The sequence below is a fragment of the Mustela nigripes genome, chromosome 6 (assembly GCF_022355385.1).
Source record: "Mustela nigripes isolate SB6536 chromosome 6, MUSNIG.SB6536, whole genome shotgun sequence".
Lineage (NCBI taxonomy): Eukaryota > Metazoa > Chordata > Mammalia > Carnivora > Mustelidae > Mustela > Mustela nigripes.
In genome coordinates, this window is record NC_081562.1 from 87,509,525 (window position 1) to 87,536,290 (window position 26,766).

Below are 26,766 nucleotides of genomic sequence, written 5' to 3' on the forward strand. Positions count from 1 at the left end.
GGCTTCCCATAAGGTTCATTTTTTATTTTTCCATTTCTGTTTGTCTCAAGATATGTCTCTTTTAATTTCTTTTTTGATCCATTGATTGTTGAGGGAAGTGCTGTTTAATTTCCATGTGTTCATGAATTTCCCAATTTCCTCCTGTTATTAAGCTCTGACTTCATACTAGTGAGACCAGAGAAAAGATTTGGTATGATTTCAATCTTTCTGGATTTGCTAAGACTTGTTTTGTGGCCTAACAAATGATCTACCATAGAAAACATTCAGTGTGTGCTTGTGAAAAATATGTATTCTGCTATTGTTGGGAAAATGTGGATTCTTATTGATGACCAGATATGAGGGCTGAGAGAGAAGCCATCAGACTGCTCAGTGATGAGTTAGGTGGAAAATCAGGAGCCAGAGGGAAGGGAAGCAAAGGGCACTGTTTCCTATTAAGGCCGTTGTTAGCCAGGGGCTTTACACATGTTCTCATCACACCTTGCTTTTACAAAGAAGGAAACTGGGACTCAGAGAGGTTAAGTGACTTGCCCAAGGTCACACAGTAAGTGGCCAAACTAGGATTTAAACCCAAGTCTGGCCAGTTCTGAAGCCCAAGATCTCTCCATTGAACAAATGAACTGCCTACCCCACAGAGTTAGCAGAGGATGGGGGACTCAGTAGCATCAGGAGATGGGCTATAATAGGCAGCTGCTCAGTGACCAGGTCCTGCCTGAACAACTTATATATTGCTTCAAGACTTCTCTCATGAACTCCGCAAAGAAGAGAGTAAGAGCCAAGGCCTACAGTGCTGATGGTTATCAGTTGGTGTGCTTCTAGCATGGTGAGTAGCATGGAGCATAGCGAGTGTGTGGTTGACAGTTTCATTCCCCGGGCAGGACAAACTGGAGCCCCAGACAGCTAGCTGCAGTTGAGATACATCATTTATTGAGATACATCACAGGCACAGACAGGAGAGCCAGGCGTGGATAGATTCAGAGAGGGGTTGGGTCTGGTGGGAGACTGGGGAGGTTGAAAGGCCTTCAGGGACCACTCACAACTTCCTCCTTCCTCCGCAAGCCTGCCCTGAACACAGAGCAGAAGAACAGAGGAACTGAGGGAAATCCAACCTCCTCTCAGTGATCAAAAGTTCACCTCCAGATCACTCAAATACATTGCTCAGGGTGGTGGCCTTAATCTCCCCTCCCATCACATTGCAGAAGCAAGGAGAAAACGTGGGTAGATTTGCACCTTCCCAAAATGCAGATCGCATGCAAAGAGTCTGGCATGCAGATACACCGGACCTGTGGTCCTGGGGCTGTTCCCGTTCCTATGGAGGTAGGTGGGGTGGGGTGAGTACAGCAAGGAGGAAACTGCAGGGGCCCCAGCTTGCAAGTCTGAAAAGCTAATACCTCCGGCTTGATGTCTTGACCGTGGTGGTCTTCCGCAGGATGGAGGTGCCCCCAGAGACGGCCCCTCCCTTGACAGTGCTGAATCCGCCCTTGCTAGCACCCCCACCCCCACCCAGGGACATGCCACCCCCAAAGCTGGCCGCACCGCCTCCGCACACCGTGGTGGAGTTGCCAGTCACCGCTGTAAGACAAAGGGTCTGGGTAAGGCAGGGAAGCCACACTGAAAGGGGGAGGGGGACTTGCAGAAACCAATGAGGGATGGGAACAAGCAGGCAGTGGAGCCCTGGGAAACTGATGGAGAAGGTGGGCAGTAAACTTATTCTTTGGGAACCCCCAAAGAATAAGCCCCCTGTCTCCAGGGGCTCAGGAGGAGGGCAATGTGCTTCTGGCCAAGGACAGATTGAGCAGACTGAGCAGAGGACCGGGGCTGAGCCTGAGGCCAGGGAAGGCAGCAAAATACTCACAAATGCTGACGGCACTGGGACATTCTCCAGACATCCTGCAGAAACCGAAATAGCAGGAGAAGGGTCAGTGGTCCCCAGAGCCCAGGTGAAAACCCTCTCCCTCCTTCCCCTTTCCCACTTTCTGCCTTCACGGTAGGTCAACTCAGTGAGTCAACTCTCGAGCCAGGGTCCACAAGACAAGATCAGGAGACATGAGAAACAGGTGCATGTGGCTGTGCTGGGCCTTGTGGCCCTTCCAGCAGGTGCCACAGAGAAAGCAGAGCCACAACAGGCCAAGTGACACCAGCCTCCCCTGTCCTGCCTTCTTCTGCATGCACATCACAGACAGCAAACAAAGCTCATGCCAAAACAAAGCTTCCCGGTTTCTGGCTCAAATGACTTTCTGTACATCTCACATCTTCCCAAGGACAGAGATGATTAAATTTTTTTTCAAAGTTTCAGAGGTGGTGGAATCTGGTGTTGGAAGAAGAAACCTCACTTCTGTAGGGCTGCTGACCACTGTAAGAATTACTGATTGTCCTGCCAACTGAAGAGATGTGCAGCAGAGGCAGTGAACCCAAGTGGAAAGTCTGCTGTGGGTGATGAGTTAGGAGCCCAGCTTCCTGGTTCCTCCCTTCTCTCCCTACCCCTAGCACAGAGCCAATGATGACACAGGCTCTCCCACAGGGCAGAGCTATAATGCCCTCAAATCAGGGCAGGCAGGGGCCCCCACCTGCTCTCCTCGCTCTCCAACAGCTTGCGGTAGGTGGCGATCTCCACGTCCAAGGCCAGTTTGACATTCATGAGAGCCTGGTAGTCACGCAGCAGCCGGGCCAGGTCCTCCTTGGCCTGGTGCAGGGCCATGTCCAGGTCCCCAAGCTTCTTCTGAGCATCCTTCAATGCCATATCCCCACGCTGCTCTGCTTCTGCGATGGCAGCCTGCAGCTGCTGGCACTGCCCAACGGATGAGAGGTGTTGGGAACATCCTCCAGGGTCATCACATCCATCTCTCTGCCCTCAAACCAGATACCACCATTCCCCCACCCATCCCCCCCGGACCCCAACTAACTGAGAAAAAAGGAAAGCAGAAATATTCTTCTCAGAGAATAGATACTATTACCCAAGCAGGGTCATGTAGCACTACTGAGAAAGTCCTTATTGAAGTCTAATCTTAGTCCCTCCGGCTGCAACTCAGCCCAGTGCCTCAAAAGAGATAGAATAAATAATATAACCTTACCATTAACTAAATGCTTCACTCCGATCTGGGGGAAAGCCCAAGCTTTTAGCCATATCCTAGAAGGAATCAGCACCTATGACCTGGATACTTGAACTGTCAGCCTCTTGCTCTGATCGCCTAGAGATGGGATCAGGCTCCCTGAAGGAGATCTTCTCACCTGCTCCACCACTAAAATACTATGTGACCTTGAACAAGTTCCTATCCTCCTCCAGGCCTTAGTTTCTTACCCTATAAAAGGACTGTGTTGATTTTAACAGTCCAGCTCATTTGAGCGTGTCCCATCCCTCAGAAAAAGAGAAGTTCTCACCCCTCAGCATGACAATAGAGAAGGTCCTCACCTCTGCCAACCCATACCTGACCCCCAGGCTCCTCACCAAAGACTCACCTGCTTCTTAACCGCATCCACCTCGCCCTGCAGCCTCTGGACAGTGCGAGTGAGCTCAGCAATCTCATTCTTAGTGTCCCGCAGGCTGTCCCCATGCTTCCCAGCTGTCACCTGCAGCTCTTCATACTGGAGACCAAAAAAGTGGCAGTGACCTGTCAGTTCCAGGCCCTCCTGGATAACTAGTTGCCCCAGGCCCACCCTCACTGCTAGAGCCCCACCCCTGTTCCTACCACGTCAGCTGGCATGTCTAGCCCCAGGCTTCTCACAGTGTCAGAAGTTCTGTATCTGTCCCAGCCCACACACCGGACCAGCTGTTCTCCTCACCTTGGTCTGGTACCAAGCCTCAGCCTCAGCCCTGCTCCTCTGGGCAATCAGCTCATACTGGGCCTTGACCTCAGCAATGATGCTGTCCAGGTCAAGTCTGCGATTGTTGTCCATAGAAAGGATGACATTGGTGTCAGACACGTGGGTCTGTACTTGGCTCAGCTCCTACAGAAAAAGAGATAGCTGCCACCAGTGCCCCTCATCCAGGCCCCCAGGAGACAACCGAGGGATGAAGGACGGGGCCCCAGGTGGCAAGAGGAGGCTTGTGCTCTACCCCAGGCTCCAGCCTAGAAGGAAAGACCTAATTCTCTCCAGCTGGGAAATGGGCTCTCATTTTTATAAATATCATTCCTTGTTGTGGATTTACAGGTTTCCAAGAGATTACAGAAGGGGAAAGAATGTGTACCTACTGCACCCAAACCTGGTGCCAGCCCCTGTCATCCTCAGAATGCCCTGGGAGGCAGGCCAGGCCACTTTTGTCAACTTGGGAAAAGTCTCCCCTCTGACGGGGGCAGACAGTAGGATCCAAGGAACTGAACATAGGCCTGATTCAAACCCCTCTCTCCAATCAGCCAGCTAACCCCCTGCGCCACCATTCACAGCAGTCCTGACACTTTCCTTGGTTAGGAAAGAGGCTTGGGAAAGAGAAGTGACACATCCAAGGTCATCAGATCCAAGGTCATCCAGTCCAGTCCTGGGGCCCAGACTGGAACCAATCAGTTGAGCAACAAATTCCCAGATGGTTTCCTCTAGACTATACTGACATTTATAGACCATGGTGATGTTCTTAGACCCTCCCTGGGTTTCTAGGACTATTGATTTTGACATATAAACAGGCATTTAAAGATGCCATGAGCAGCAGGTTTAGTTTCAGCAGTTCTGTGCTCTGGCTTTGAGTTCAGCTCTATCACTAGTTCATTTGAATGGGCTCCCAACTGAGCTCTGCCTCCATCTCTCCCACGGTCCTTCCTGTCCTAAGCTGTCGACCAACTGCCCAAACCTCAGTGGCTCCCAGAGGGGAGAGAATCTTCTGTTTGAGAATCAACACCTTGTATGCTCTGGTCATGCCCCCAGCTTTCCTGCCGCCAGTGGAATTATAACCGATAAAGCTGGAATATTAGAGCGCACTGACCGAGCATTTCCTGTGAGCAGGCTCTGTGTTAAGCACTTAACAGACACCAACTTGTTACAAGCCCTTTTCCAATAGCACAAAGACTGACGTGACCTGCCCCAAATCACACACTAATAAGCGGGAAGCCCAGTCTTAAACCTTGGGAGTCTGACACCAGAACCTGAGGTGGCATGACTAAGAGAGAGATAGAAGCCGAGAAAGAGAACGACCAAATCCAGAACAGCCATCCATACTGACACAGATTTAGATTACTAAGCTGCATTATCATTTGAGAGGTGGAATGGGTGGGGAGGAAGGGGCGAACATCCAACTCATGAAACGTTTGCCGTTGAGTGAAACGACATGAGCTCTGGAGACAGGCAAAGCGAAGTTCAAGTCCCCAGCCTGCCATTCACTAGCTCTGTGACCGGGGTGGAACTTCCTGATGCCTCCGCCCCCTCTTCTATAAAGAGCCTGTGGTGATCTTCCTCTTGGGGTTGATGTAAGGATTCAGATCTGTTTGTGGCCTATGGTGGGTGCTCAGTAAAATGCATTATGTGCCCACACTTCTGTGAAGGTAGGTCAAGACGTCCATGAGGCTTATTTGCTATAGATCACATCATCTTGCCACAGCGGTGATAACCCTGACTTCATCATCTTGTAGCATCACCCTTTCACCCTGCCCCGCTCAGGGTCCCTGTGCACCCCTGAGCCAGAGTGTCGTCCTGAGGAACATCAACTTGGAATTTTTAAGACAAGGAGATCTACCAAATCCCACCAAGAGTGATAGACTAAGATGATAAAAGCGTTAGGTTTTCCAAAGAAACAGAGCTGATACAAGTGGAGAAGGAGAAGGAAGAGTTCCGTAGATTAAAGATATGCGTCTCCTCAGACACCAGCGACCCTGAGAGGAAGAGCACGTGGAGAGCCTCTGGGCAAGGAAGGAAAGAGCCAGAGAGGCCAAAGCATTGATACTGGAGCAGGGGCTAAATCCCACAGGAATCATCCAGGCCAGAGGGAGGGCACAAGGCTGCTTTTCTGCCCTGTAAGACATGCCAGGGGTTGGTGAGTGACCCTCCAGATTTCCCCGAGATCTGGCTTGACCAAAACCAGAGCATGAAATCAATTAGTGAGTGCTTTATTGGCCATCACAGTTGATTCATGCAGGAGGCAACAAGGGAACGGCTGCTCTCACCTTCATTCTCAACCCCAAAGAGGCACAGGTAAGCCTAAATATCATTCCCTTGAAAATAAAGACATTTGCTGCTTCTGGAGCTCTGGGCACAGGTAAGCCTAAATATCATTCCCTTGAAAATGAAGACATTTGCTGCTTCTGGAGCTCTGGAATCTTCCCTACTGTCTATATTTCTTATGGATCTCCAGGAGTTTCCATCCCCGTGGCAATCCCATGGCCCCCTAGGATATGCTCCTTTGGCCTGGACCCTTGAGAAGCCCAACAAGGCCAAGGCCTCTTATACTTTCTGTGTCTGTCTTGGCTTTCCATTTTCTCCTGCATCTTGCCCTTTCTAGTTTAATGACTGTTCTCCTTGATGGGAAACAGGCAAATGATGCAGTCATTAGACTTCTTCAGGTAAAACCTAACAACAACCTCCTACAAACCTCTAGAATCACAAAATGTAAGTAAGAGGCATAGAGCCAGGAAGACTTCCCTAAGGAAAGGCCAAGACAAACAGATTTCATTTTCTCCTATGGTTGTATTACTAAAATGATAAAGGACCAGCACAGACTTCCACAGTATTCTTGAACACAAGACAGAAAGATGTGGGCCAGATGATGATATCAACTAGATTTTCAAGTAGCTGAGGCACTTGAACCACAAATTAGTGATGAGTGGAGTGAGGTCAGCCTGAGAGAAAGATACCACCAAACGTCTAGTTCTTGCACTAGGACTCGGTTCTTGGCCCTGTTGGCTTTAATGTGCTCACTGGTCACATACACTGAAATGAACATTCACACTGAACTGAAAGTTTATCGGGTCTGCAGAGAACCCCAGGCTGGGACATCATGAATATATCCAATTACCCAATGGAGTATCTCCAACATATGCATGGGGGAAATTTGTTTCAAAGTGCCCACAGTTATCTAGATGACGGGATGAAACCATAATCACATGTCACAGGGAAAATGGGACTCGTTAACTCTTGCATTTGGTTTCAAAAATTCAACTGCCCAAATCCAGGAAGTTGGAAGCAGATGGATACATGTCTCACTTGAAAGCATTCATGTGAAAAAGTCCAGGGAGGGGGGTATTTAAGGAGCAAATATTGTGAAATAACTTCTAAAGATGACACATAAACTAATGTAACATTATGTGCGCGAATGCAAGTCTGTATGCTCCCTCCCTACCCCACCATTTCCCAAAGTCTGGTCTAAGAACACTGTTTCCTCAACTTCCTCATATGCCACAGATGTCAGTCCCCAGAGCACCCTGACCTCTAACACGCTGCCCTGGGAAAGGCAATGAGCCACACAAAAGACAACTCGCTTTGTTGCCTGAAGGGCAGACTCAGGGCCAATCAAGAGCAGAAGTCATGGGAAGATGATTGAAGTCAGCTTTCTTTTTTGGTCAACAGTGAAAATGCCTGCCCTGAAAAACAGTGAGCTCCCTGCCACCGGGAGGATTCAAGCCCGGGCTACATGACTCCTAGTAGCAATGAGGGAGAAAGGACTCCAGCACAGAGGGAAGGTGGGCCACGAGGCCCCTACTGAGTCCAAGTCCAAGATGCTAGGATCAATTCAGGTTAATTTCAGCCCTCTCACCCTGGTCTTCAAAACCTCCTTGTTTCCTTGGAACCCCTCTTGGATCCTGCTATCTACCTACTACCCACACCTCAACTCCTGAGCCCACCTAAAATCTCAGTCCTTTCTCTGCCATCCTGCTCCTCCGGCCCTTGCTCCATTACAAACTGCTCTAGAAGGGAAAAGGTCTAACACAGGAGTGCAAGTCAGACTTTGAAGTCCAAGAACCAGGTTTTAATTCCAGCACTGCCTCCACCTAGCTCTGTGACCATGGGCAAGCTACCCTGAGCCTCCCTGTCCCTGATTATACAATGGAGACAATAGTAGTACCTCTATTGTGGCTTCCTTGAAAGGATTATGTAAAACTTGGCCGGGTGTCTGGCACATCCTTACCACTTAGCATGGAAGCTCGTGTTAATAAAAGGTCCAGGTTCTATTTTCCATCAGTTAAGTTGCACTGGTGAATTCAGGTCAGACCTCCAGGGGGGATCCCCAGGGCTATACATATATATAATTGTCCCCATCCATTGGCCGTCTCACCATTTCATAGAGATGATTCAGGAAGTCGAGCTCCTCAGTCAAGGTGCCCACCTTGCCAGTCAGATCCATTCGGCTCATGTATGCAGCATCCACATCCTGGGGGCAAGAGAGACAGCAGGGCAGACACCTCAGTCCCCAGGGCTCTCGCCTCCCTCTGAGTCACCACAGCACCCTGGCAAGCCCTCGAACCACCTTCCCAACTCCCCTCCACCTGCTCACCTTCTTGAGCAGCACAAACTCATTCTCCGCTGCAGTGCGCTTGTTGATTTCATCCTCGTACCTGTAACATAGGAAGACTCAGGTCAGAATCAGCCTAGTTCTGCCTCCTAAAGCATTTAACCCACTTGGCTTTATGCCCCCTTGGGTCCCACATTTATCTAAGAACAGCTTTGAGAAGAAGTTCTGTAATGCAGCCCACCAGTGAAGAAACTTGGGGTACAGCCATTAAATATTCCTGCCCACCCGCTTTGAGGGAACGGGCCCAGACTTTGCACAATAATATGGCAATCAAGAGCAGCCATCTCTTTGGATCGGAGCCCCTGGGAGGCTTTATAGGAATAGGCAAAGCTGTGTCAACAGTGGTTATCTTTGTGTTCACTTTCGACAGGCAGGACGTCATTTAAAACAGCTCACTTCTCTCCAACTGCTTTTGCTGAGATTTTAAGGGTTAGAGATTGCCAGTATTAAGTTATTGGGAAAGTTATGAAAGATTATACCTTAAAATTATAAATATACATATCGCTCATCATAATCTCTGACCTTTATTTGGATCTTGAATCAAACCAACCATATTTTTAAAACTTAAGACATTTACGGGACAGTTGAAATTCAAAATGAATGGATAGTCGAGGATATTGAGGAATTACTGTTTTAAAAATTTGAGTTGTGGCTATGGCATTATGTTTATGTTCGATTAAGTCAAACTATGCTGACGAGCCTTATGAATATAGCCAGTAAATATCTGTGAATGAAATCACACGATGGCTAGGATTTGTTTCAAGACAATAAGGGAGGAGAAAAATCAACTAGGTGTATAGATGGAATAAGACTGGCTATGAGTTAATAATTATTAAAGCTGAGTAATAAGAACGTAGAGGTTCCTTTCATATTCTCCCTACCTTGGAGTTTTTAAAATTATGAACAATACACAAATAAGTGGGACAGTTCTCCAGGAGGCACCCAAGGGAAGACGCTCTGTCTGTGCATTCCCCCAGGTGGGATCCAGGAACGTGGGAATATGGTGGCCCTCTCTGGGGAGATTTCCCACACTGTCCCTTCCTCACCCCCATGGCCCCAGCCTGTCCAGTCCTCCTCACTTGCTCTTGAAGTCCTCAAGGACATCCTGCACATTCCTCAGCTCTGAGTCCAGCCTCCCCCGATCGCTCTGGAGGTTGTCCAGCTGCCTCCGCAGGTTGCCCAAGTAGTTCTCAAAGAGGGGTTCCAGGTTGTTCCTGGTGACACCTGAGTTCTGGCCCTGCTCCTGCAGCAGGGCCCACTTGGTCTCCAGCACCTTATTCTGCTGTTCCAGGAACCGGACCTGAGCCAGGACAAGAAGGTTGGTGGGCTGGTACTATCCACTGGCCCCAGACATGACCCAGGACTGGGCCCATCGTCACCACCATCCCCATCCAGGACCTCACAGGGCTGGTGCACAGCTCAAGCATTGCTGTGGGAAGGAGCCCCTCCTCCTCAGGGAACAGCCTTCACTGGGAAAGACTGTCCAATCCAATGACAAGGACTCTAAAGAGTTAATAAACCGTAAAAGCCCCAACTCAGCCCTTTACTAGTTGGCAACAGTCAAATCACTTCGCTCTGGGTCTCCCTTTCCCCCGTGGCCTGGGTAAACCGATGTTCTTGAACCCTAATTCTGCACTCAAATCAACTGTTAAAAATGCAGGTGCATATAGAATGTATGTATATATATGTATGTATATATACAAGTGTGTACATATGTGCGTGTACACACACACCCAAGGAAAGAGAAAGCAAATGTGACAAAATGTAAAAATTCATGATTCTAAAGTGAAATCAGTCAGAGAAGGACAAATACGACATGATTTCGCTCAGACATGAAATTTAAGCAATGATACAAATGCACAAAGGAAAAAAGAGAGAGAGAAAGAAAGAAACAAACAAACAAACCAAGAAACAGACTCTTAACTCTAGAGAACACACTACTGGTTACCGGAAGGGACGTGGGAGGGCGGATGGGGGACATGGGCAGTGGGCTTGAAGGGGAGCATTCGCAATGAGCAAGTATGGAAGTGTGGGATCGCAATGGTGTATGCCTGAAACTAATACAATACTCTGCGTTTGGAACTAAAATTGCTTTAGATTAAGTTAAATTTTAAAATTTGGTGAATCTGGGTGAAAAATATAGAGAAATCTTTTGTACTGTTCTAACAACTTTTCTATAAATTTGACTTTAAATATAGCTGCTCAGCCCTGCCTCTAAAGACTTAAAAGGGGGCTCATGGCATGGACTTCAGAGGTCCTCTGGTGGGTTCTCTGCCCAGCAAAAGACATGGGACAGGGTCAACTTCACAGATGCCCAGCTCCTAGAACATGATGCTGAGAGCCAGAGAAAGGTTTTTCTTGTTTGACCTCTGGGACAGTCCCACAGGAGAACCAAAAGTCACTAGGGGAGAAGGTGAGGAGGTGGGCGGAACTGCTTGCTTCACCTTCTGCAGTCCGGTTTCTCCAGGTCCAACCTCCACAGCACCCCAGGCCCAAAGTCACATGGCCTGGGAACCATGAAGCAGGTGCACCCACCTCAAACAGCAACAAGGTCTCTTAATGCCAAGGACCATAGGGCCCAAGAACCTGAGCTCCAGGCCTACCTCTGCCTCCAAGTGCCTCTATGATCCTGTACAAATCACTTGTCCTCTCTAGACTTCTGTTTTAATGGACAAATATCACTATTCTGATTCCTCATGGGACACTGTGGGCTTCCCAAGAGAAAGAGGACATAAATGTTCTTTGGGGACCCCAAAGTCATATGGCTATCCACCAGGACTTTCTCCATTATGGTCCCCTTGCCTAGAGACTTGTGTTAGAGGTTGACAAGGCAGGAGAGTGGAACTGGAAATGCCAGACAGAAGGTACAAGAGCCACCTATTTGGTCTGGAGGCCAGGGAAGGAAGGAGTCAGGATGCTCCCGGTCTGGGACAGATCAAACTATACCCTGGGTCATGGTGCCCCGGCGACCACCCTCTTCACTGTCCATCCCAGATTGAGTTTCTGGGAACAGCAGAAACAGCAAGGAGGAATAGGAGAAGCAAAATGGTAACTTCTTCTAGAACAACACCTCAATCGTGTCCTGATCACATCTTTGTCAGGCCTTCTCCAACACTGAGAGAGGGGGAGCAGATGGGCTCCTTGCATAACTTGTTGAACATTTGAGCTGGTTTCCCCAGCTGACCAGAGGCACTAAGGACCACCCTATTAGGAGGAGCCCTGAGGACTGTCTACTCCTTAATTGTGGGACAGGCTGCTGTGTGATCATGTCAACGATGACTGTAGGAAAGGCACAACACAGTCAAGACGGGCTCAGCAACAGCCCTTGTCCCGAGCAAGGACAAGGAGGCCCAGAAGGATGTCACCAGGCCAGAGAGCTCAAAGTCATTCCATCAACCGCCCCTCAGCAGTGTGCAGCCTCCGCCCAGCACCCCCTCTCCTAGTGGCCCTGCTTCTCCTCCAAGGGCCCCTCCCTGCTTCCTTCCACCCCGGCTCACCTTGTCGATGAAAGAGGCAAACTTGTTGTTGAGCGTCTTGATCTGCTCGCGCTCCTGGGTGCGCACCCGCTGGATCTCAGGGTCAATCTCCACATTGAGAGGGGTCAGCAGGCTCTGGTTGACGGTGACCTCCTGAATCCCTCCAGGGGGACAGGCTGGCCCGAAGGCCTGCCGCCCAGCCCCCAGGCCCACATAGGCCCCACTGCCAAAGCCGAAGCCTCCCAGGGCCCGCCCTGATGAGGCCCCTCCAGCCACACTGACTGAGATGCTCTTGCTGCCCCCCAGGTTATAGAGGCTTCGGCTGCCAAAGCCAGCCCTGCTGGGGCCACAGCGGGTCCCCCCGCCACTGCTACTGCTCCGGGACACCGTCACTGAGCTGAAGCTGGTGTGGCCCCGGGACCCACCTCCTCCACTTGCAGAGTTGGAGCTAAAGCCCCCTTTGGTGGAGTATGTCTGTCGAGACACAGAGGACCTCATGACCATCAGAGGGGCAGGAGCGCAGGCTGAGAGAGCGGAGAGGGAACGCGGTATGGGAATGCTGTGCCACCAATGGGCTTTTTATCTTTTCCCAGTTGGGCTGGCTCCTGGGCTCCAGAGACACTCCTGCCCCATTGCCCGAGGAACAGAGGGAGGGGCCCCATGGGCCAGGGGAGTCCCCTTACCCCCAGCAGCAGGGAGGGGCTGCTCCCAGTTATCATCCGTGCTCTGGAGCTGGGGCTGAGCCGAGACTGTGTGGGGCAGGATGCCACCTTCTCCCCCCTGGGGCTCTCCTGTCTTGGAACGGGATGATACAGGCTCCCACGGCCACCCCCACCACCCAGTGGCTGGCTTGGTCTCCTCCCACCCAGCCCCGATGGCCACCGTCAATGGGGCTCTGTTCTATGGGATTTGGCCCAGGCCCCTGTCGCAAGCCAAGGCCCCAGGGCCCAGGGCTGTACAGGTGGTAAGGGAAGGGAGGGTTGGGCAACGGGCTGTGGAGAGGGTGCCCAGGCCTGCTCCAGTCCCACCCTCCCAGCCCACGGCCTCATCGCCGCCCGACAGGTCCAGGGTGGGGGACACAGGTGACAGAGTGGGCTGGGGGCAGTCTGTTCTTCCGTCATCCACTGCCAGATTGTCTGCGGGGCAGAGACCCCACGCCAAGCAAAGTATAAGGACAGGAAGAGGGTGTCGGCCCAACCATGGGGCTGGACCACTAGAGGAGGAAGTGGAAAGGCCTGGGCACCTCAGGCTTTGCCCCGAGGCCAGGGAGATGCATGGGGAGAAGCACGTTTTGCTGGGGGACTGAAGAGAAAGAGAGCACTTTGACTATCACCTGAACCGGCCCCCCAAGCCCTCTGTCCCACAGTAGACACCCCTAGAAGGACCCAGCCACTCTGGAGGAGGTGGGCGGAGGACACATCCCATTCTGATTAGACATAAGTATAGGTCTAAGAAGAATGTGTTCAACAAAGACCCCAAGAGCCCCAGGGAGCACCCCAACATTCCCATCTTCCCAGTCCCCAAGGAGCCTGGTGCTTGGTTCATAAGGGCCAGGAGCTCCTCAATCACTTCACACAGTCCCCTCTGTGCCCCCACCTCTGACCTCAGGCTCCTGGGACCCACACAGCCCCAAAGGAAGACATGGAGATGTCAGATGTTAATCAGATGTTAGGACTGAGGGAGTGTTGCAGTCATGACTTGGGAGATTGGCCTTCCTTGCTCACTTGAGCTTTCAGCTGGAAAACTGGAAAATGGGCCCAGAGAGGTGAAAGACTCACACATGGGAAGGAGCAGCAACAGCACTTGTCACATTCCTTCCGCGTCGGCCAGAGCCCAAGCGGGAACTCTGGCCACTTGTGGCCCCAGGGTCCTGAAGGAGAGGACAGTGGCCCACTCCCAAGGTCTGAGGAAGGCAGGTGGAGAGCAAACCCCCTCTGGGCGTAGAAGAGGCTGCAGGACTCTTTTCCAGGGCCACTATGAGAGACTGTAAGTGGCTCCCAGTTGCTACAGAAGTCGAACCTAACGCCCATGAGGAATGGGGTGAGGGGCACTCACAGAATTAGTCCCTTAATGCCCAAGAGCAGATCCTCCCTTCTGCTGGGAGCTGGGATACAAGGTATTGGGGCAAGCCAGGCTGGGAGGTGTATCCCCACAGAACTGTGTGTCCTTGGGCTGTTCGCAACCTCTCTGGGCCTCCTCTGCCTTTATGAAAGGGGAAGTCCTTTCAAAAAACATTGGCCTGCGATCCCAGGACAGAGCTGGGACTAAGCGTCACTTCCCACTGACCTTTGTCTCCTGTCCCTGAGGCTGTGATCGCTTTCTCAGCCTCCCTTATCGCTCCCTGCTGGTGTGTGGGAAGGGGAGACAGTCGGGAGTGGGACTTCTGGGGAAGAGAGTGATGTCAGCCCTCTGAGTCAGGGCGGCCAGGGAGGTGGGAATAGAGTCGGCTCCACACATTCCACAGCCCCACATGTTGACCTGGCACTCTCTGCCAGGCTTTGTGGGCAAGCTGGTGACAGACAGTGGCACAGATTGCCAGGGCTCACTCTGGGAGTTCCTTCTTGGAAACAGGCTCCCTCGCAGCCAGGCAGGGGCTCCGGGGTCCCAACCCAGACAAAGCAGGGGTGGGAGGAGACACAGTGCCTCCTCAGGCCCTCTCTGCTTTCAGGCAGGACACCCAAGTTCAGACCTTCTTTCTGTGGCTAAATAGGAGCAGTTTCCTCCCCTCCACTGCTGCTTCAACCAAGGGCTTCTGTGTCTGGAGAATTTCACCTGCCTAGCCCCCCACCCCCAGTCCCCCCACGGTAGGACACAAGCACCGAGGGGATATCAGGCTGTGGGAGGGACAAGGCAAGACGACTAATGGTGACTGCAGAGCCCCCAACAGCACCCACCTGAGGTCAGGCTGGATACGGGGTCATAGCAAAGATAAGGGGTGAAGACATGAGTTGCTGCCCTTGGGCACCCTCCTACAGGGGTAGGACTTCCTAAGCCAACTGTGATGACTATTACAGTCAGTCTTTACTCAACACTCATGACAGGGCCAACACGTTCGGTGCGGGAATGCATCTCATGTCCACGCTGGTTGAGCTCCGTCTGCCTCCTTCCCACCCCAGATCAGTCACCCTCCTCCTAGACCCCTGTAGGCTGCTCCCTTGCTTTCTGGCTTCACTGGTCTGCCAAGGCTGGGGCGGGGGGCGGCGGGGGCAGCGACAGGAGATCTGGGAGGGTAGAAGGAAGGGCAGGCATTTCTCCCTGGCTTCCTCCCTGCGGTCCTCCATGATTACAGCTTCTTCCATCTGTCACTCACTTCTTCATCTTGTCTTTCAGCTCTACACAGGTGACCTCCTCATCCTGCTTCTCCCTGTTTCCACGGGAAGGCCCACGTCCTGGAAAACAGCTCAGCCCTGGACAAACCGAGTTTGGCCCCTCCAGCTCTGCCGACCTCAGGGCCCCTCCATCCTTTCTGCATTCCCTCAGCCACGCCCACACCTCCATAGGAGCTCCTGGCATGAAAGCCCATCTAAGTGAACTTTCTTGGGTGAATTTTGTCTCTTGCTGGGATCCTGAATGGCAGCATGCCCACACAGCCCTGTGAGGTCAGCATTATTATCTCTCCTCACAGATGAGAACACTGGAGGGGTTACATAGCTTGGTCAAAGTCACACTATTGGTAAGTGGCAGAGCTGGGATACAAGCCCAGGAATCCTGGTTCCTGGGCCATAGGCTTTCCAGTTCATGTCTCCCTTACAGAAAGCTAAAAAGTCTCCTTCTCAGATACTTCTGGTGGAGAGATCCTTGAGTCTGAGAAAAAGGCTAACCTCCACTTAAAGCTGATTGCAGGGTGGACATGAGGGAGGGATGACATAAACTCCTGTGGCCTAGACCATGGAGTTTGGAGTTGAGCCACGTAGGAGGGAGAAGACGGGAAGAACAAGTGCAGGAGCTGATGGGTAGCTGGGGTAGGGGTGGGGTGGAGAAAGTGACCCTCTTCATCCACCTAGCAACTGGCCCTGATGCCCATGCTCCTGGCTTCCAAAGAGCTTCCTGCAGAAGAGGGAAGAAGTTTCCAGCCTCATGTTCAGACAGGCCCAGTGATGGGGTGAGAGCCAAGAGGTAAGGGGTGGGCAGAATTCCAGCCCCAAGAGCTCATCAAACTTCCCCCCTGCATCAGTTGAGCCACTGATCCCCATCCTGGGTGCAGGAGACCAACCTGCCCATTGGTCCCAGACTAATAGGAAAGCTGGATCCCAGACCAGAACCAGACAAGGACAACAACAGATGTAGCCAGACTGTGCCAGGGAGAGAAAGGACCTGGCACATTCAGACTTGGGGAATTAGGGAAGGTTTCCAGGAGGAGAAAAATCTGGTGCACATGTGAGAAGAAGGAGGAACAGGAATGAGCGGTTATCTTCAGCCTGGAGTACAGTTATTTTACCAGGGAACAAGCTGGAAGAGCTACTGAAACATCAGTGAGATGGAGGAAATGGAAGACATCCAGGGAGCAGAGTGGAGGCCTGGAAGAAGCCCTCTGACGACCTGATTGGGATGAGGGGTGAGATGCCCATTGGCTATTCCTAAACAGTAATAGACATTCCACAAATTGCCTTCGGGGAGGAGTGGGCTGGGCAGCAACACTGCTTCTCTTTTGCTGGGTGAGATGCAAGCCTGATGCAGAGCTGAATTGTCAGAAGGAGTGGCAGAGAAGCTGCACAGTGCCACAGGGAACCTTCATCTCTGCTCTCCAGCCTCCCCTCTAAACGCCCTTGGAACCTGCATTTAAAACTATTGCTTAGCATCAGTGATGACTTATTAACCTGCTTGGGGGCACCCCTGTCCAGGAGAGGGGCCAGGTTAAAGCTCAGAGAGGAGGGGAGGCTGACATGACAAGACCCAGCTTGCTACCCCGGATGTGGGTGGAGCCAGCACACCACTGGGAAGGGACCCGAAGAAGGGACAGGACACAAAGAAATGACCCCTGAGACATCCCCATCCCCCAACACAGGCTGTCTGAATGAGCCACAGAAGGCTGGCCTCTGGCACTGGTAACCACGAACTACAAAAGGAGGATCTGGCTCTCATGGGTAGGAGGCATTATGCTAGAGAACCCGCAGACTGAAGGGATGGGAGAGACTGAACCCAGGGGCATCTTTCCTACCTCCAAGTCCACCAGAGCTCAGGGTTGTGAGTTTGAGCCCCATACTGGGCGTGGAGCTTACTCTTTTATTTTTTTTTTTTTTTTTTAAAGATTTTATTTATTTATTTGACAGAGAGAGATCACAAGTAGGCAGAGAGACAGGCAGAGAGAGAGAGGAGGAGGAAGCGGGCTTCCTGCTGAGCAGAGAGCCCGATGCGGGACTCGATCCCAGGACCCTGAGATCATGACCTGAGCCGAAGGCAGCGGCTTAACCCACTGAGCCACCCAGGCGCCCGAGCTTACTCTTTTAAAAAGAGAGACACTGACCCCATTGGGAGGGCAGGATGGGGTTGATCTTGCTTGCCAGCGTAACCCAGCCCTGGCACCATGCCTCGAGAATGCTTTGCACTCAATCAAATTTGTGAGAGGGAAACAATGGGAGAGAGGAGAGAGAAAGGAAGACACCCCCACTCAGGGAGAAATGGGTGCTGCTTCATTTCACAGAAGAACTAGAAAGATGAAGGTCCAGGGGCAGGTGAGGAGGATGAGGGTGGTGACCCTTGGTTCTGGCCCCCAGGCTCTGATCACTGGATGTCTGGCCTCTCCCCTCCCCCACTAAGGACAATACTTGGCTGGCCAAGCCCACCAGAGGTTTCCCAGCTCCACCTGAGAGCTGCGGTGAGGAGAGGATGAGGCTGGTTGGCTGGAGGACAGGGCGTGGTGGATCTGGGCCTGGGGCAGACAGCAGGCAAATGAAACGCAAACCCCTATGCGGAGCAGACCAGACCGGGCACACACTCAGAACAGCAGGCAAACATGGTTTTATTGATTTTTGCAGAGTCCCCTGTGGGCTGGCTCAGGCTGTGGGCAGTGGACACAGAGCTGGCTGTGCAGGGAGGTGGGTGGTGGAGGTGGGAGCAGTGCTGAGAGGGCTCGGGAAGGCACAAGGAACAAGTGGCTGCAAGGTCACTCAGTAAGTGACAGACGTCTTCAGACTTGACTCCACTGTCTTCTTCAGGATGGTGTGGCCGCCGGAGCTAGAGCCAGAGCTAGAGCATGATACAGAGCAGGAGCCGCAAACAGGACCCTGCCCAGAGCCCAGGATGACATTGGAGCCTCCAGTCACGATGCTGGAGCAGCTGGACCCAAAGCTGCCTTTCCCGTCTGCAAGTCCACAAGTGGCCCCCAGGCCACTGCCCGCTCCTCCAGACACAACGATGCTGCCTCCGCCCACAGCTGCCAAGAAATGTACCATGGTCACAGCATGGTCCTTGGTTCCCCATGGGGACCACTCTCCCCAAGCACCCTGATACTCACAGATAGTGACCTGGCTGGTGCACCTCCCAGACATCCTGGCAGAGAAAGAAGAGGAAATGCTCAGAAAGGCTGCAAAGAGTATGCCCCCAGGTATTTGAGCCTCTCAGCAGATCAAATCCACAGTCCCAAGTTTAAAGCCTTCCTAGCAGGATAGGTTGCCCTCAGTGTCTCAGAATGCTAGGAAGTCTCAGAATCCCCTTCAGCAAGGAGAGCACTTCAGTGGTGGTCCATCTTCTGCTCCCATTTCTCCCCTGTTCCCAGGTCCCCACCTGCTCTCCTCAACCTCCAGCAGCCTGCGGTAGGTGGCGATCTCCACGTCCAGGGCCAGCTTCGTACTCATGAGCTCCTGGTAGTCGCGCAGCATCCGGGCCAGGTCCTGCTTGGCTGCTCTCAGGGCGGCCTCCAGCTCGTCCAGTTTGGACTGAGCATCCTTGAGGGCCAGCTCCCCACGCTGCTCGGCATCGGCAATAGTGGCCTGCAGGTCGGCATTCTGTAAGGGGAGTAGAGATGAGACAGAAGGTGGCTCCAAGTCCAGCACAGCCTCCCAAGGAACCTACTGTGGCTAGAGCTTAAAGCCCAGGGTAGACCACAATCTTTTGAGCTCAAAATTATCCACGGCCATCCCCCTTCCCCCAGTTCCTCACATTCTAAGGGAAAGCATTGCCTCTTCTGTTTCCTTAACTCCTGAAGTGGGTTGAGTAGTGTCCCCAAAAATATCATGTCCACCTAGAACTTCAGACTGTGAACCTATTTGGAAATAGGGTCTTCGCAGATGTAAGGCGTCAAAGATCTAAAGATGACTATCATACTGTATATAGAATGAGCCTTAAATTCCATGAGTAGTGTCCCTAGAAAAGATGACAGAACACAGAGACAGATACAGAGTGATGATGTCATGTGACCATGGAGGCAGGGATGGAGTGATGCAGCCAAAAAACAAGGAATGTCAAGGATTCTCAGGCTACCAGAGGCTAGGTAAGGCAAGGAAGGATTTCCCTGCTTCCCCGGCCCAACCCCCACTCCTTCAGAGGGCGTACACCTGCCAACACCAGATTCCATAGGTCTGGCCTCCAGAACACGTGGTCTGGTGTGTCAAGCCTCCAAGTCTGTGGTGCTGTGTTGCAGCAGCCCCAGAAACCCATCCCTTAGCCCATTCCTTAAGGCACTTTCTCTCTCCCTGGACCCTTAATGTTCTTCCAGCCCCAATGCATGGAGCATTATCGACAAGCACCATCTTGAGGGTTGCCAAGGTCCTTGTTCATTTTAGAACAACCTCACTTCAAAAACTTTGTCCTATTATCAAAGCATATGGAACCATATGCCTCAGTATGGGGTTTGAGAAACACCCTCTCTGCGCTTATCTCTCTGATCTGATAGAAAACTCGCGGAAGGAGAGCAAGAGCAACATCCCCATCTACCTGGCCATCCAGCTGACTGATCCTCAGGATCAGGAAATAAGGCATTCCCTAAGGGCTCTCATTATTCTATTCCCATTCTAGTCTCATTATTCTGTTCTCTTCTATACACAAGCGCCCTGTGGATGTGGAATATTGGCTCTCTTCTCCAGATGAAGAAACAGAGATTCAGAAAGGTAGTGAGGGGCAGAGCTGCGTCCCTAAACCAACAGCAGGTCCACTGCTCCCAGCCTGCAGGGCTCTGCCAGGACCTGGCACAAAGGAGACTAGTCCATCATGTTTGTGCAGGAAAAGGAAGAGTAAGGGGGGTATTGCATTCCCAAGAGGGATTCTCGCAAGAAAGCTACCTTGCGGCAGCTCCCAGCTATGGGGACGTGGTAGCCCTCCTAAGTACAGGCAGCTGGGCTGAGACTGCATGCTCCCAACTGGGTGAACTGAGCTCAGAAAGTAGGTTTCTGGGCTACCCTTAGAGATTGAGTCCCTTAGTCTGACAACGGCCCAGGAATCTGCATTTTAACAGACACCCCGGGGAATTCCGAAGTAAGGAATGCAAATTTATGGGCAAAAACACTGTAGCAGCCAACTGAACAATGGGACCGGGTCACCTTCATCTCGGTCCTACATCACATTCCAAAGGAAAACAGGTGGGGATGGGTGGAGACTGAGTCTGGTCTTCGAATGACCTGAGCTTCGAGAGTTTCCTGGGAGGATCCTGCCTGGGAGCGGACGGGCCATGTGCATGCGCCCTGGGAGTCAAGCTGAAATGCTTGAAGAAACCGCCCGATCCCAAAACCGATTTTTTGGGTTTGGGGCAAGTGAGTGCAAAGAGACTTGAAAGCTAAAAAGTCTGCAGTCCTTCACATCTAGACATGAGGGCTCCAGGATGAGCAAGGAAGCCCGTCCCTGCTCTTGCCATATTCTCCTTCCTCCTCTCCCCACCCTAGCCCACACAGGCCCCAACAACATCACCTCCAACCCGTGCAAAGATCTGCCTAAGGAGCGCTCACTCCCCCTACCAGTCTCACCTGCACCCTGTCCTGGCTCTCACCCTCCCCAACACGAGACCCAGAAAGTCAGCCCCTGACCCTAGAGTGTCTTCTGAGCTGGAGGAGTAAAAGTAAGGAAAGACAAGAAAATAAGTCAAAAATATGGATCGACCCTCTCCCCCAAGGAGCCAAAAGCAAGATGTATGTCTGTCTATGGAAGACAGGTGAGCAGAGCCCCCTGGAGTTGTTCAACGCAGAATGCACACAGGCTTGAAGTCGTAGGATGGAAGCCAAATTTCTCCAAAGTGGGCTTGAGCCTCTCTCCACCCGAAGTATCCAAAGCTCCAGATAGTTACCAACTCCACACATCAAGCCAGCAGTGACCCTGACACAAAAGTAGTCCAAAGCGAGGTGTCCTGGGAGCTCCGGGAGCCTTACCTGCTTCTTGAGGTTCTCGATCTGACTTTGCAGCCTCTGACTCGCCTGCTGCAGCTGAGAGATCTGGACTTTGGTTTCCTTCATGCTGTCCCCATGAAGCCGGGCAGATGCCTGAAGCTCCTGGTACTGATGGGGACAGAGATGACACCACGCGTTAAGAGGACCCTCACCTCTGACCCCAGGACCATGAGAAACACCATGTCCCCAGTTCTGTGCCTCTCCAAGCCCTCACTCAGAATGCAGGTTAAATGCTGAAGCAGGGGTACAGTGGGATGAGCTTACAACAGTCCAGGCTGGTCTCGCACGGTTTCCCTGCACTGTCCCCCTACTAGAGATGGGAAGTGGGCCATGCCACCCAGCCCCGGAGCTCTGGTCCCCCAAGGGGACCGAGTTGGACAACCATTGGGATGGTTGTGGGACCGAGTTGGACAACCACATCTGGGATGTGGGCAGGGAGACCCAGCCTTTTCCTGCCCAGTGCTTACCCCCACCATCCTTCCCACCCAGCTCCGGCACCTTGGTCTGGTACAGCATCTCCACCTCAGCTTTGCTGCTCTGGGCAATCTCCTCGTACCGGGCGCGGACCTCCGCAATGATGTCACTGAAGTCCAAGCCTCGGTTGTTGTCCATGGACAGCACCACAGACATGTCACTGGCCTGGGTCTGGAGCTGGCCCAGTTCCTGCAAGAAAGACTGACTCAGTGTCCACCTACCTCCACTCCCTTTCCCCCGAAGCCCCAGGCAGTAGGGCAGGGTGCCTGACTTCCTGCCCATGAACTCCATCAGGGGGCAGCCCTCATCCCACTGGGTGTTTGGACATGTCCTGTCCCCTATTGTCTCCTCATATGAAAATGAGGGTTATAGGAGGTGGTGTCTAATGCCATTGCAGTTTGGACATTAAAAGTAAATGTCCTGGGTGCCTGGGTGGCTCAGTGGGTTAAGCCGCTGCCTTCGGCTCAGGTCATGATCTCAGGGTCCTGGGATCGAGTCCCGCATCGGGCTCTCTGCTCAGCAAGGAGCCTGCTTCCCTCTCTCTCTCTCTCTGCCTGCCTCTCCATCTACTTGTGATTTCTCTCTGTCAATAAATAAATAAAATCTTTAAAAATAAAAAAAAAAAGTAAATGTCCTGCAAGCTGGAAATCACCCGGTCCCCATCATTCCTCTGACTGCTTGTCACCGCCCCTCCCTCTCCTCCTTCTACTCTGAGCCCCATGGCCTCCTTGCTTCCACAAGGATACGAACTCACCACCAACTCACCATTGGGGGCCCCTCCCTCTGCCCGGAATCTCTGGTTCTACCTGCCTGATTAACTTCCTCACTTCCTTCCAATTTTTACTCAAGCTTTATCTTCTAAATAAAGGCCACTCTGACCACCCTATTTGAAATTACCACCTGCCCTACCTCCCCCCACATTCCTAAGCCTCCTGTCCCTGTTTTCCATAGCATTGATCACCTTCTGACATATTATAAAATTTACTCCTTTACTAGGTCTATAATTGACCGTCCCTCTCCCAACAGAAAGCAAGCATCATGATTTTTGTCTGGTTATTCACTAGTGTATCTCCAATACCTACCAATGCACATGGTACATTCTCAGTATTTGTTTGTCAAATGACAGAACGACTGGAATTAAGTCACCCTAACCAGGTGTCGCCTCCTGGCCACTCCACTATAGCCAGGAAGCCTGCTTGCCCTGCCCCACCCCCACTCCTGCCAACCCTTGGTAGATCCTCACTTCTTCATTGAGTTGCCTCAAGAAGCAGAGGTACTCTCGAAGAGATGCCAGCTTGCCTTCCAGCTCCATCTTGCTCAGGAAAACTCCATCCACATCCTGGGGACAGGAAGACAAAAACCGTGTCCTCCCACCTCCTGTTTGTGGCTCCCACTCTGGCTCAGGAGTTCTGTTTGCACACTGCCCAGTGCTCACCCACGGCTGTCCCCAGAGACCCATTCATTCCTCCTCCAGCCCCCCTCACCCTGCTCTCCCTTTTGCCTGACACTGACACACACCGCCTTCAGGAAGCCTTCCCTGATTACTCTCAACCAGTTCTGCATCTTCCACTCCCTCCCCAGCTTCTCCCATAGTGACTCCCAGAGCTCATCCTGTGGTCCTTCCATCAGATCTTATTCTGGGGCCCCTGTGTCTACTTAGGTGTCCCATTTCCCTGGGGGCCCTCTGGAGGCGATGTGAGATCGTGTGCTGCATTAGGATCCTGACCTGCCTTAGGATCTCCAGTCCCAGCCCAGGACTGGGCTTTGTGCATGGTGGGGGCTCAGGGTCCCAGTGAAGCAGCTAACTCCTACCCTCACCTTTTTTAGGACCACAAAGTCATTCTCAGCCGTGGCATGCTTGCGGGACTCTTCCTCATACCTGTCAAATAAGTACAGAAGGATGCTGCCTGAGGCGGCAAGATCAGAGCCCATGGTCCTCCTCTGAGCACAGTCTCCCTGAAAGAGCACCCCTTGCCCCTAGACGCTCCCAAGCAGGACACATAACCAGCCCGACCCTCTGCCCTTCCCATCAGGAAGTCATTGCCACGTCCTGGCTACATCCATCTCCACTCCTTCATCTCAGGCTCACTTAGCCACATGAGGCCACTTGCCATCACGTCTATCAGGCACATTCCAACACATTTTCACACTTTCTGCTCACAATCATCAAGTAAAGCAGGCATTTTGGCTTTTGTCAGAGAGATTCATGGTTTGCCCAAGTCATCAATAATTAGGTCACCCAAGCAGATCTAAAACCAAGTCTCCTGGCCTCTTTCCATGACACGCTCCACCTCCCATGCCATCTTACAGATGGGAAACTGAGGTTGGCAAAGACAAAAGGCCGCCCAGCTACCCTTGGCTCACAGTCGCCAAACCCAAGCCTCCTGTTGGTCCAGGGCTCCCTCCACACCACCAGGTGACCTAGGTGGGGAACCCGGAAACACAGCCCTGCTGTGAATCATGCCAGACACTAGGGGATGGTCCCACTAAATGGATTCCCTTCCACCACCAGGACCAGAGAACATCTGAGTCACCTCAGCCCACAGCCTGCTCAACAGGAATTTATTGAGGAAAAACCCAGGGAGGCATTGTTTAAAGAAGCCCCTCCCAGGCCTGACCCAAATCATGGCCCTCAGAGCTGGGTCTGTTGGCACTGAGGCTCTCCAGACCCGGGCATCAGGAACTGGGGGGCCTCCTTACCTACCATGGTGAGGCGTTGGGGGAGCCCTGAGAATCAGAGGGAATGGGATGCAGAAGGGAGGACCGTCCTGTGTCTCTGGGAGCTCAGCATGGGGGAAGCCCTCCAACTGCGGATCCAAGCCCTCCCAGACCCCAGGGTTTGCCTACTTGGCCTTATACTCCTCCTCCTGGTCCTGGCAGGACTTCAGCTCGGCGTCCACAGCCCTTCGCTCCCTCTGGAGCTGTTCCAGTTGCCACCGGAGCCGGGCCAGGTAGCCCTCAAAGAAAGACTCAAGGTCCGGGGGGCTGTCACTCACGCCCAGCCGCTGCAGCAGCTCCCACTTGGTCTCCAGGACCTTGTTCTGCTGCTCCAGGAAGCGCACCTGAGACCCAAGCACGAGGCTCCCTGAGGCTCCTGGGGGACTCCCTGGCCACAGGATCTGGCAAGGAAAACCTCACAGACCCTCAGTCTACCTTTCCTCTACCTCCCAATCCAGCCTGAGCAGAGGCAGCCTTGTGCCCTCCCAGGAGACTCTGAACACATCAAAATAATGGGGATTGGCTAACGGGGGAGGGTTCACTACTGAACGACTGTTCTCTGTTCCTGAGCCCCAACCATAGAAGAGCAGGGGCTCCGCATAATCAGAGAGCCTGCAGTTAGACCAGGAAGGACTTCTTTGCTGCAGAAGCACTAAAAAAGTGGTAGCAGAGCAGACCTCCCCATTCCCAAATCCATCGAGAATGGTTCTTCTGAGGCAGGCAAGGAGAGGGGCTTACCTGAGTGGACCCTCACCTTGTCAATGAAGGAAGCAAACTGGTTGTTGAGGGTTCTGATCTCTTGGGTCTCCTGAGTCCTCACCACCTGGAACTGGGGGTCAATCTCCATCTTCAGTGGGGTCAGCAAACTTCTGTCAATGGTCACTTCCCGGATGCCCCCCGGAGGGCACAAGGAAAGCCTGGGCGCACCACGGCCCTCCCCAAACCATACCCCTGGTCCTCTCCCTGATCCCCAAGCCCTCCCACGAGAGGATCCTCTACACCCCCCAAAGGAAATGAGGCTTCTGCTGCTGAAGCTGCTCTGGCTGCCACGGCCCCCTGGGGGTGCAGAACAGGCAGAGCGAGCACCGAAGCCCCTCCGGGCCTGGCATGTTGAGCGAGACATGGTAGAGACGGAAGGTCACACAGCTACAGACAGACGGAGGATAATCCAGGTTTGTGAGTTCCTGCCCCAAGGCCTCAGCACGAGACTTTTATCCCCTCCCGTGCTTGGGCTGGGCCTTGGGGAGCAAGATGCTCTAGGCCTGACTGTGTCTGTCACTGGCTCCGGCTGACCTATTCTGACACGCCTGGAGGACAGGGGCCCAACACGTGTGGAGCCCGAGGGAGAGGAAGCCCAGACCTTGCCCTCAGAGCTCGCAGGCCAGCAGGAGATCTGGGCATGTCCCAAAGAGGAGGAAGCAGCCAGAGACCTGGACTCCAGGTGCTGGGGGTAGGGAGGGATGGCCCTGAACCACCACTGAGAGTCAGTCAAGGAAGGCTTCCCAGAGAAGGAGATGGGGGGATGGGGAAGAAGAGAGGGGGTTCAGGGGAGCACGTGAGGGCCCTTTCCATCCATGCTTTCCATGCTGGACAGAGGAGTGTGAAACTTCTCAAGAAAGAATCTACCTACGGTAACCAGAGAAGGAAGGCGCTGGGCAGCTTAGGTGAAGCCACAAGGTTAATAAAGGTGTTATTGTCGTCGTTGGTTAAAAGACACTCTGGGATTTGGAAATGAAACCAAAAAACAGGGTGTCCAAGTCCCTTCTCTTGCTCAACCCAGCAATCATCCACCAGGCACCACCCCACTCCAACCAGGCATCTCCATCCAGGATCTGGGCAAGTGGCATGTTTCCAAGCCCAGCCCGTGTCCCTGCTCCTTCCCCAGACATGCAGTGCCAGGCCCTTCCTCTCAGGTCATGCACTGCCTATGTTCGGTTACAAATCAAAGTACCAAAAACTGCCTTGAGGTTCTGGGAGCAGACACAGGAACTTTGGGATGTCCCCTGGGATAGATTCTGTCTCTGCCCCCTGGTAGTCCATGAGCCCCCCACCCAGTACAGGACCCTCAGGGAGAGGCGTGCAGCTGCCACCACTGAAACTCTCCCACTACTAGCAAGCAGGGTGGGGTAGCTCTGCTTTTTAGAAATTCCTAAAATTCCTTCTTCACATGGTGGGAGGGTTATTTCTCCCTGCCTCCCAACCTAGTTCTTAGAACCAGGAGACTGGGCCTTTACTAACGCAACACAAAGCAAGAATAAACAGGGACTCAACGTCATGAACACTCAAGAGACATGCTATGAGGAAGTTGGTCCTAACAATGCTCCCACAGGCCAGACAACGGTGAGCAAGCCTCCCCTCCCTC

At 52.6% G+C, this 26,766-nt stretch overlaps 2 protein-coding genes across 2 annotated transcripts; both read right to left on the bottom strand.

The window, feature by feature from the left end:
• Positions 1 to 913: 913 nt before the first annotated feature.
• Positions 914 to 12,405, bottom strand: KRT79 (keratin 79). The gene is made up of 9 exons (XM_059404866.1): positions 11,923 to 12,405; positions 9,505 to 9,725; positions 8,408 to 8,468; positions 8,189 to 8,284; positions 3,778 to 3,942; positions 3,454 to 3,579; positions 2,565 to 2,785; positions 1,853 to 1,887; positions 914 to 1,569 (listed from the first exon to the last, which is right to left on the bottom strand). The coding sequence occupies exons 1-9, from the start codon at positions 12,403 to 12,405 to the stop codon at positions 1,382 to 1,384; spliced, it is 1,596 nt and encodes a 531-aa protein (XP_059260849.1). The 3' UTR covers positions 914 to 1,381.
• A 5,478-nt stretch (positions 12,406 to 17,883) lies between these two features.
• KRT78 (keratin 78) lies at positions 17,884 to 25,527 on the bottom strand. Its single transcript, XM_059404867.1, has 9 exons — positions 25,159 to 25,527; positions 24,534 to 24,748; positions 23,505 to 23,565; positions 22,930 to 23,025; positions 21,711 to 21,875; positions 21,195 to 21,320; positions 18,625 to 18,845; positions 18,356 to 18,390; positions 17,884 to 18,274 (listed from the first exon to the last, which is right to left on the bottom strand). Exons 1-9 carry the CDS (start codon positions 25,525 to 25,527, stop codon positions 18,009 to 18,011), a joined length of 1,554 nt encoding a protein of 517 aa, XP_059260850.1. The 3' UTR covers positions 17,884 to 18,008.
• Positions 25,528 to 26,766: the final 1,239 nt, after the last annotated feature.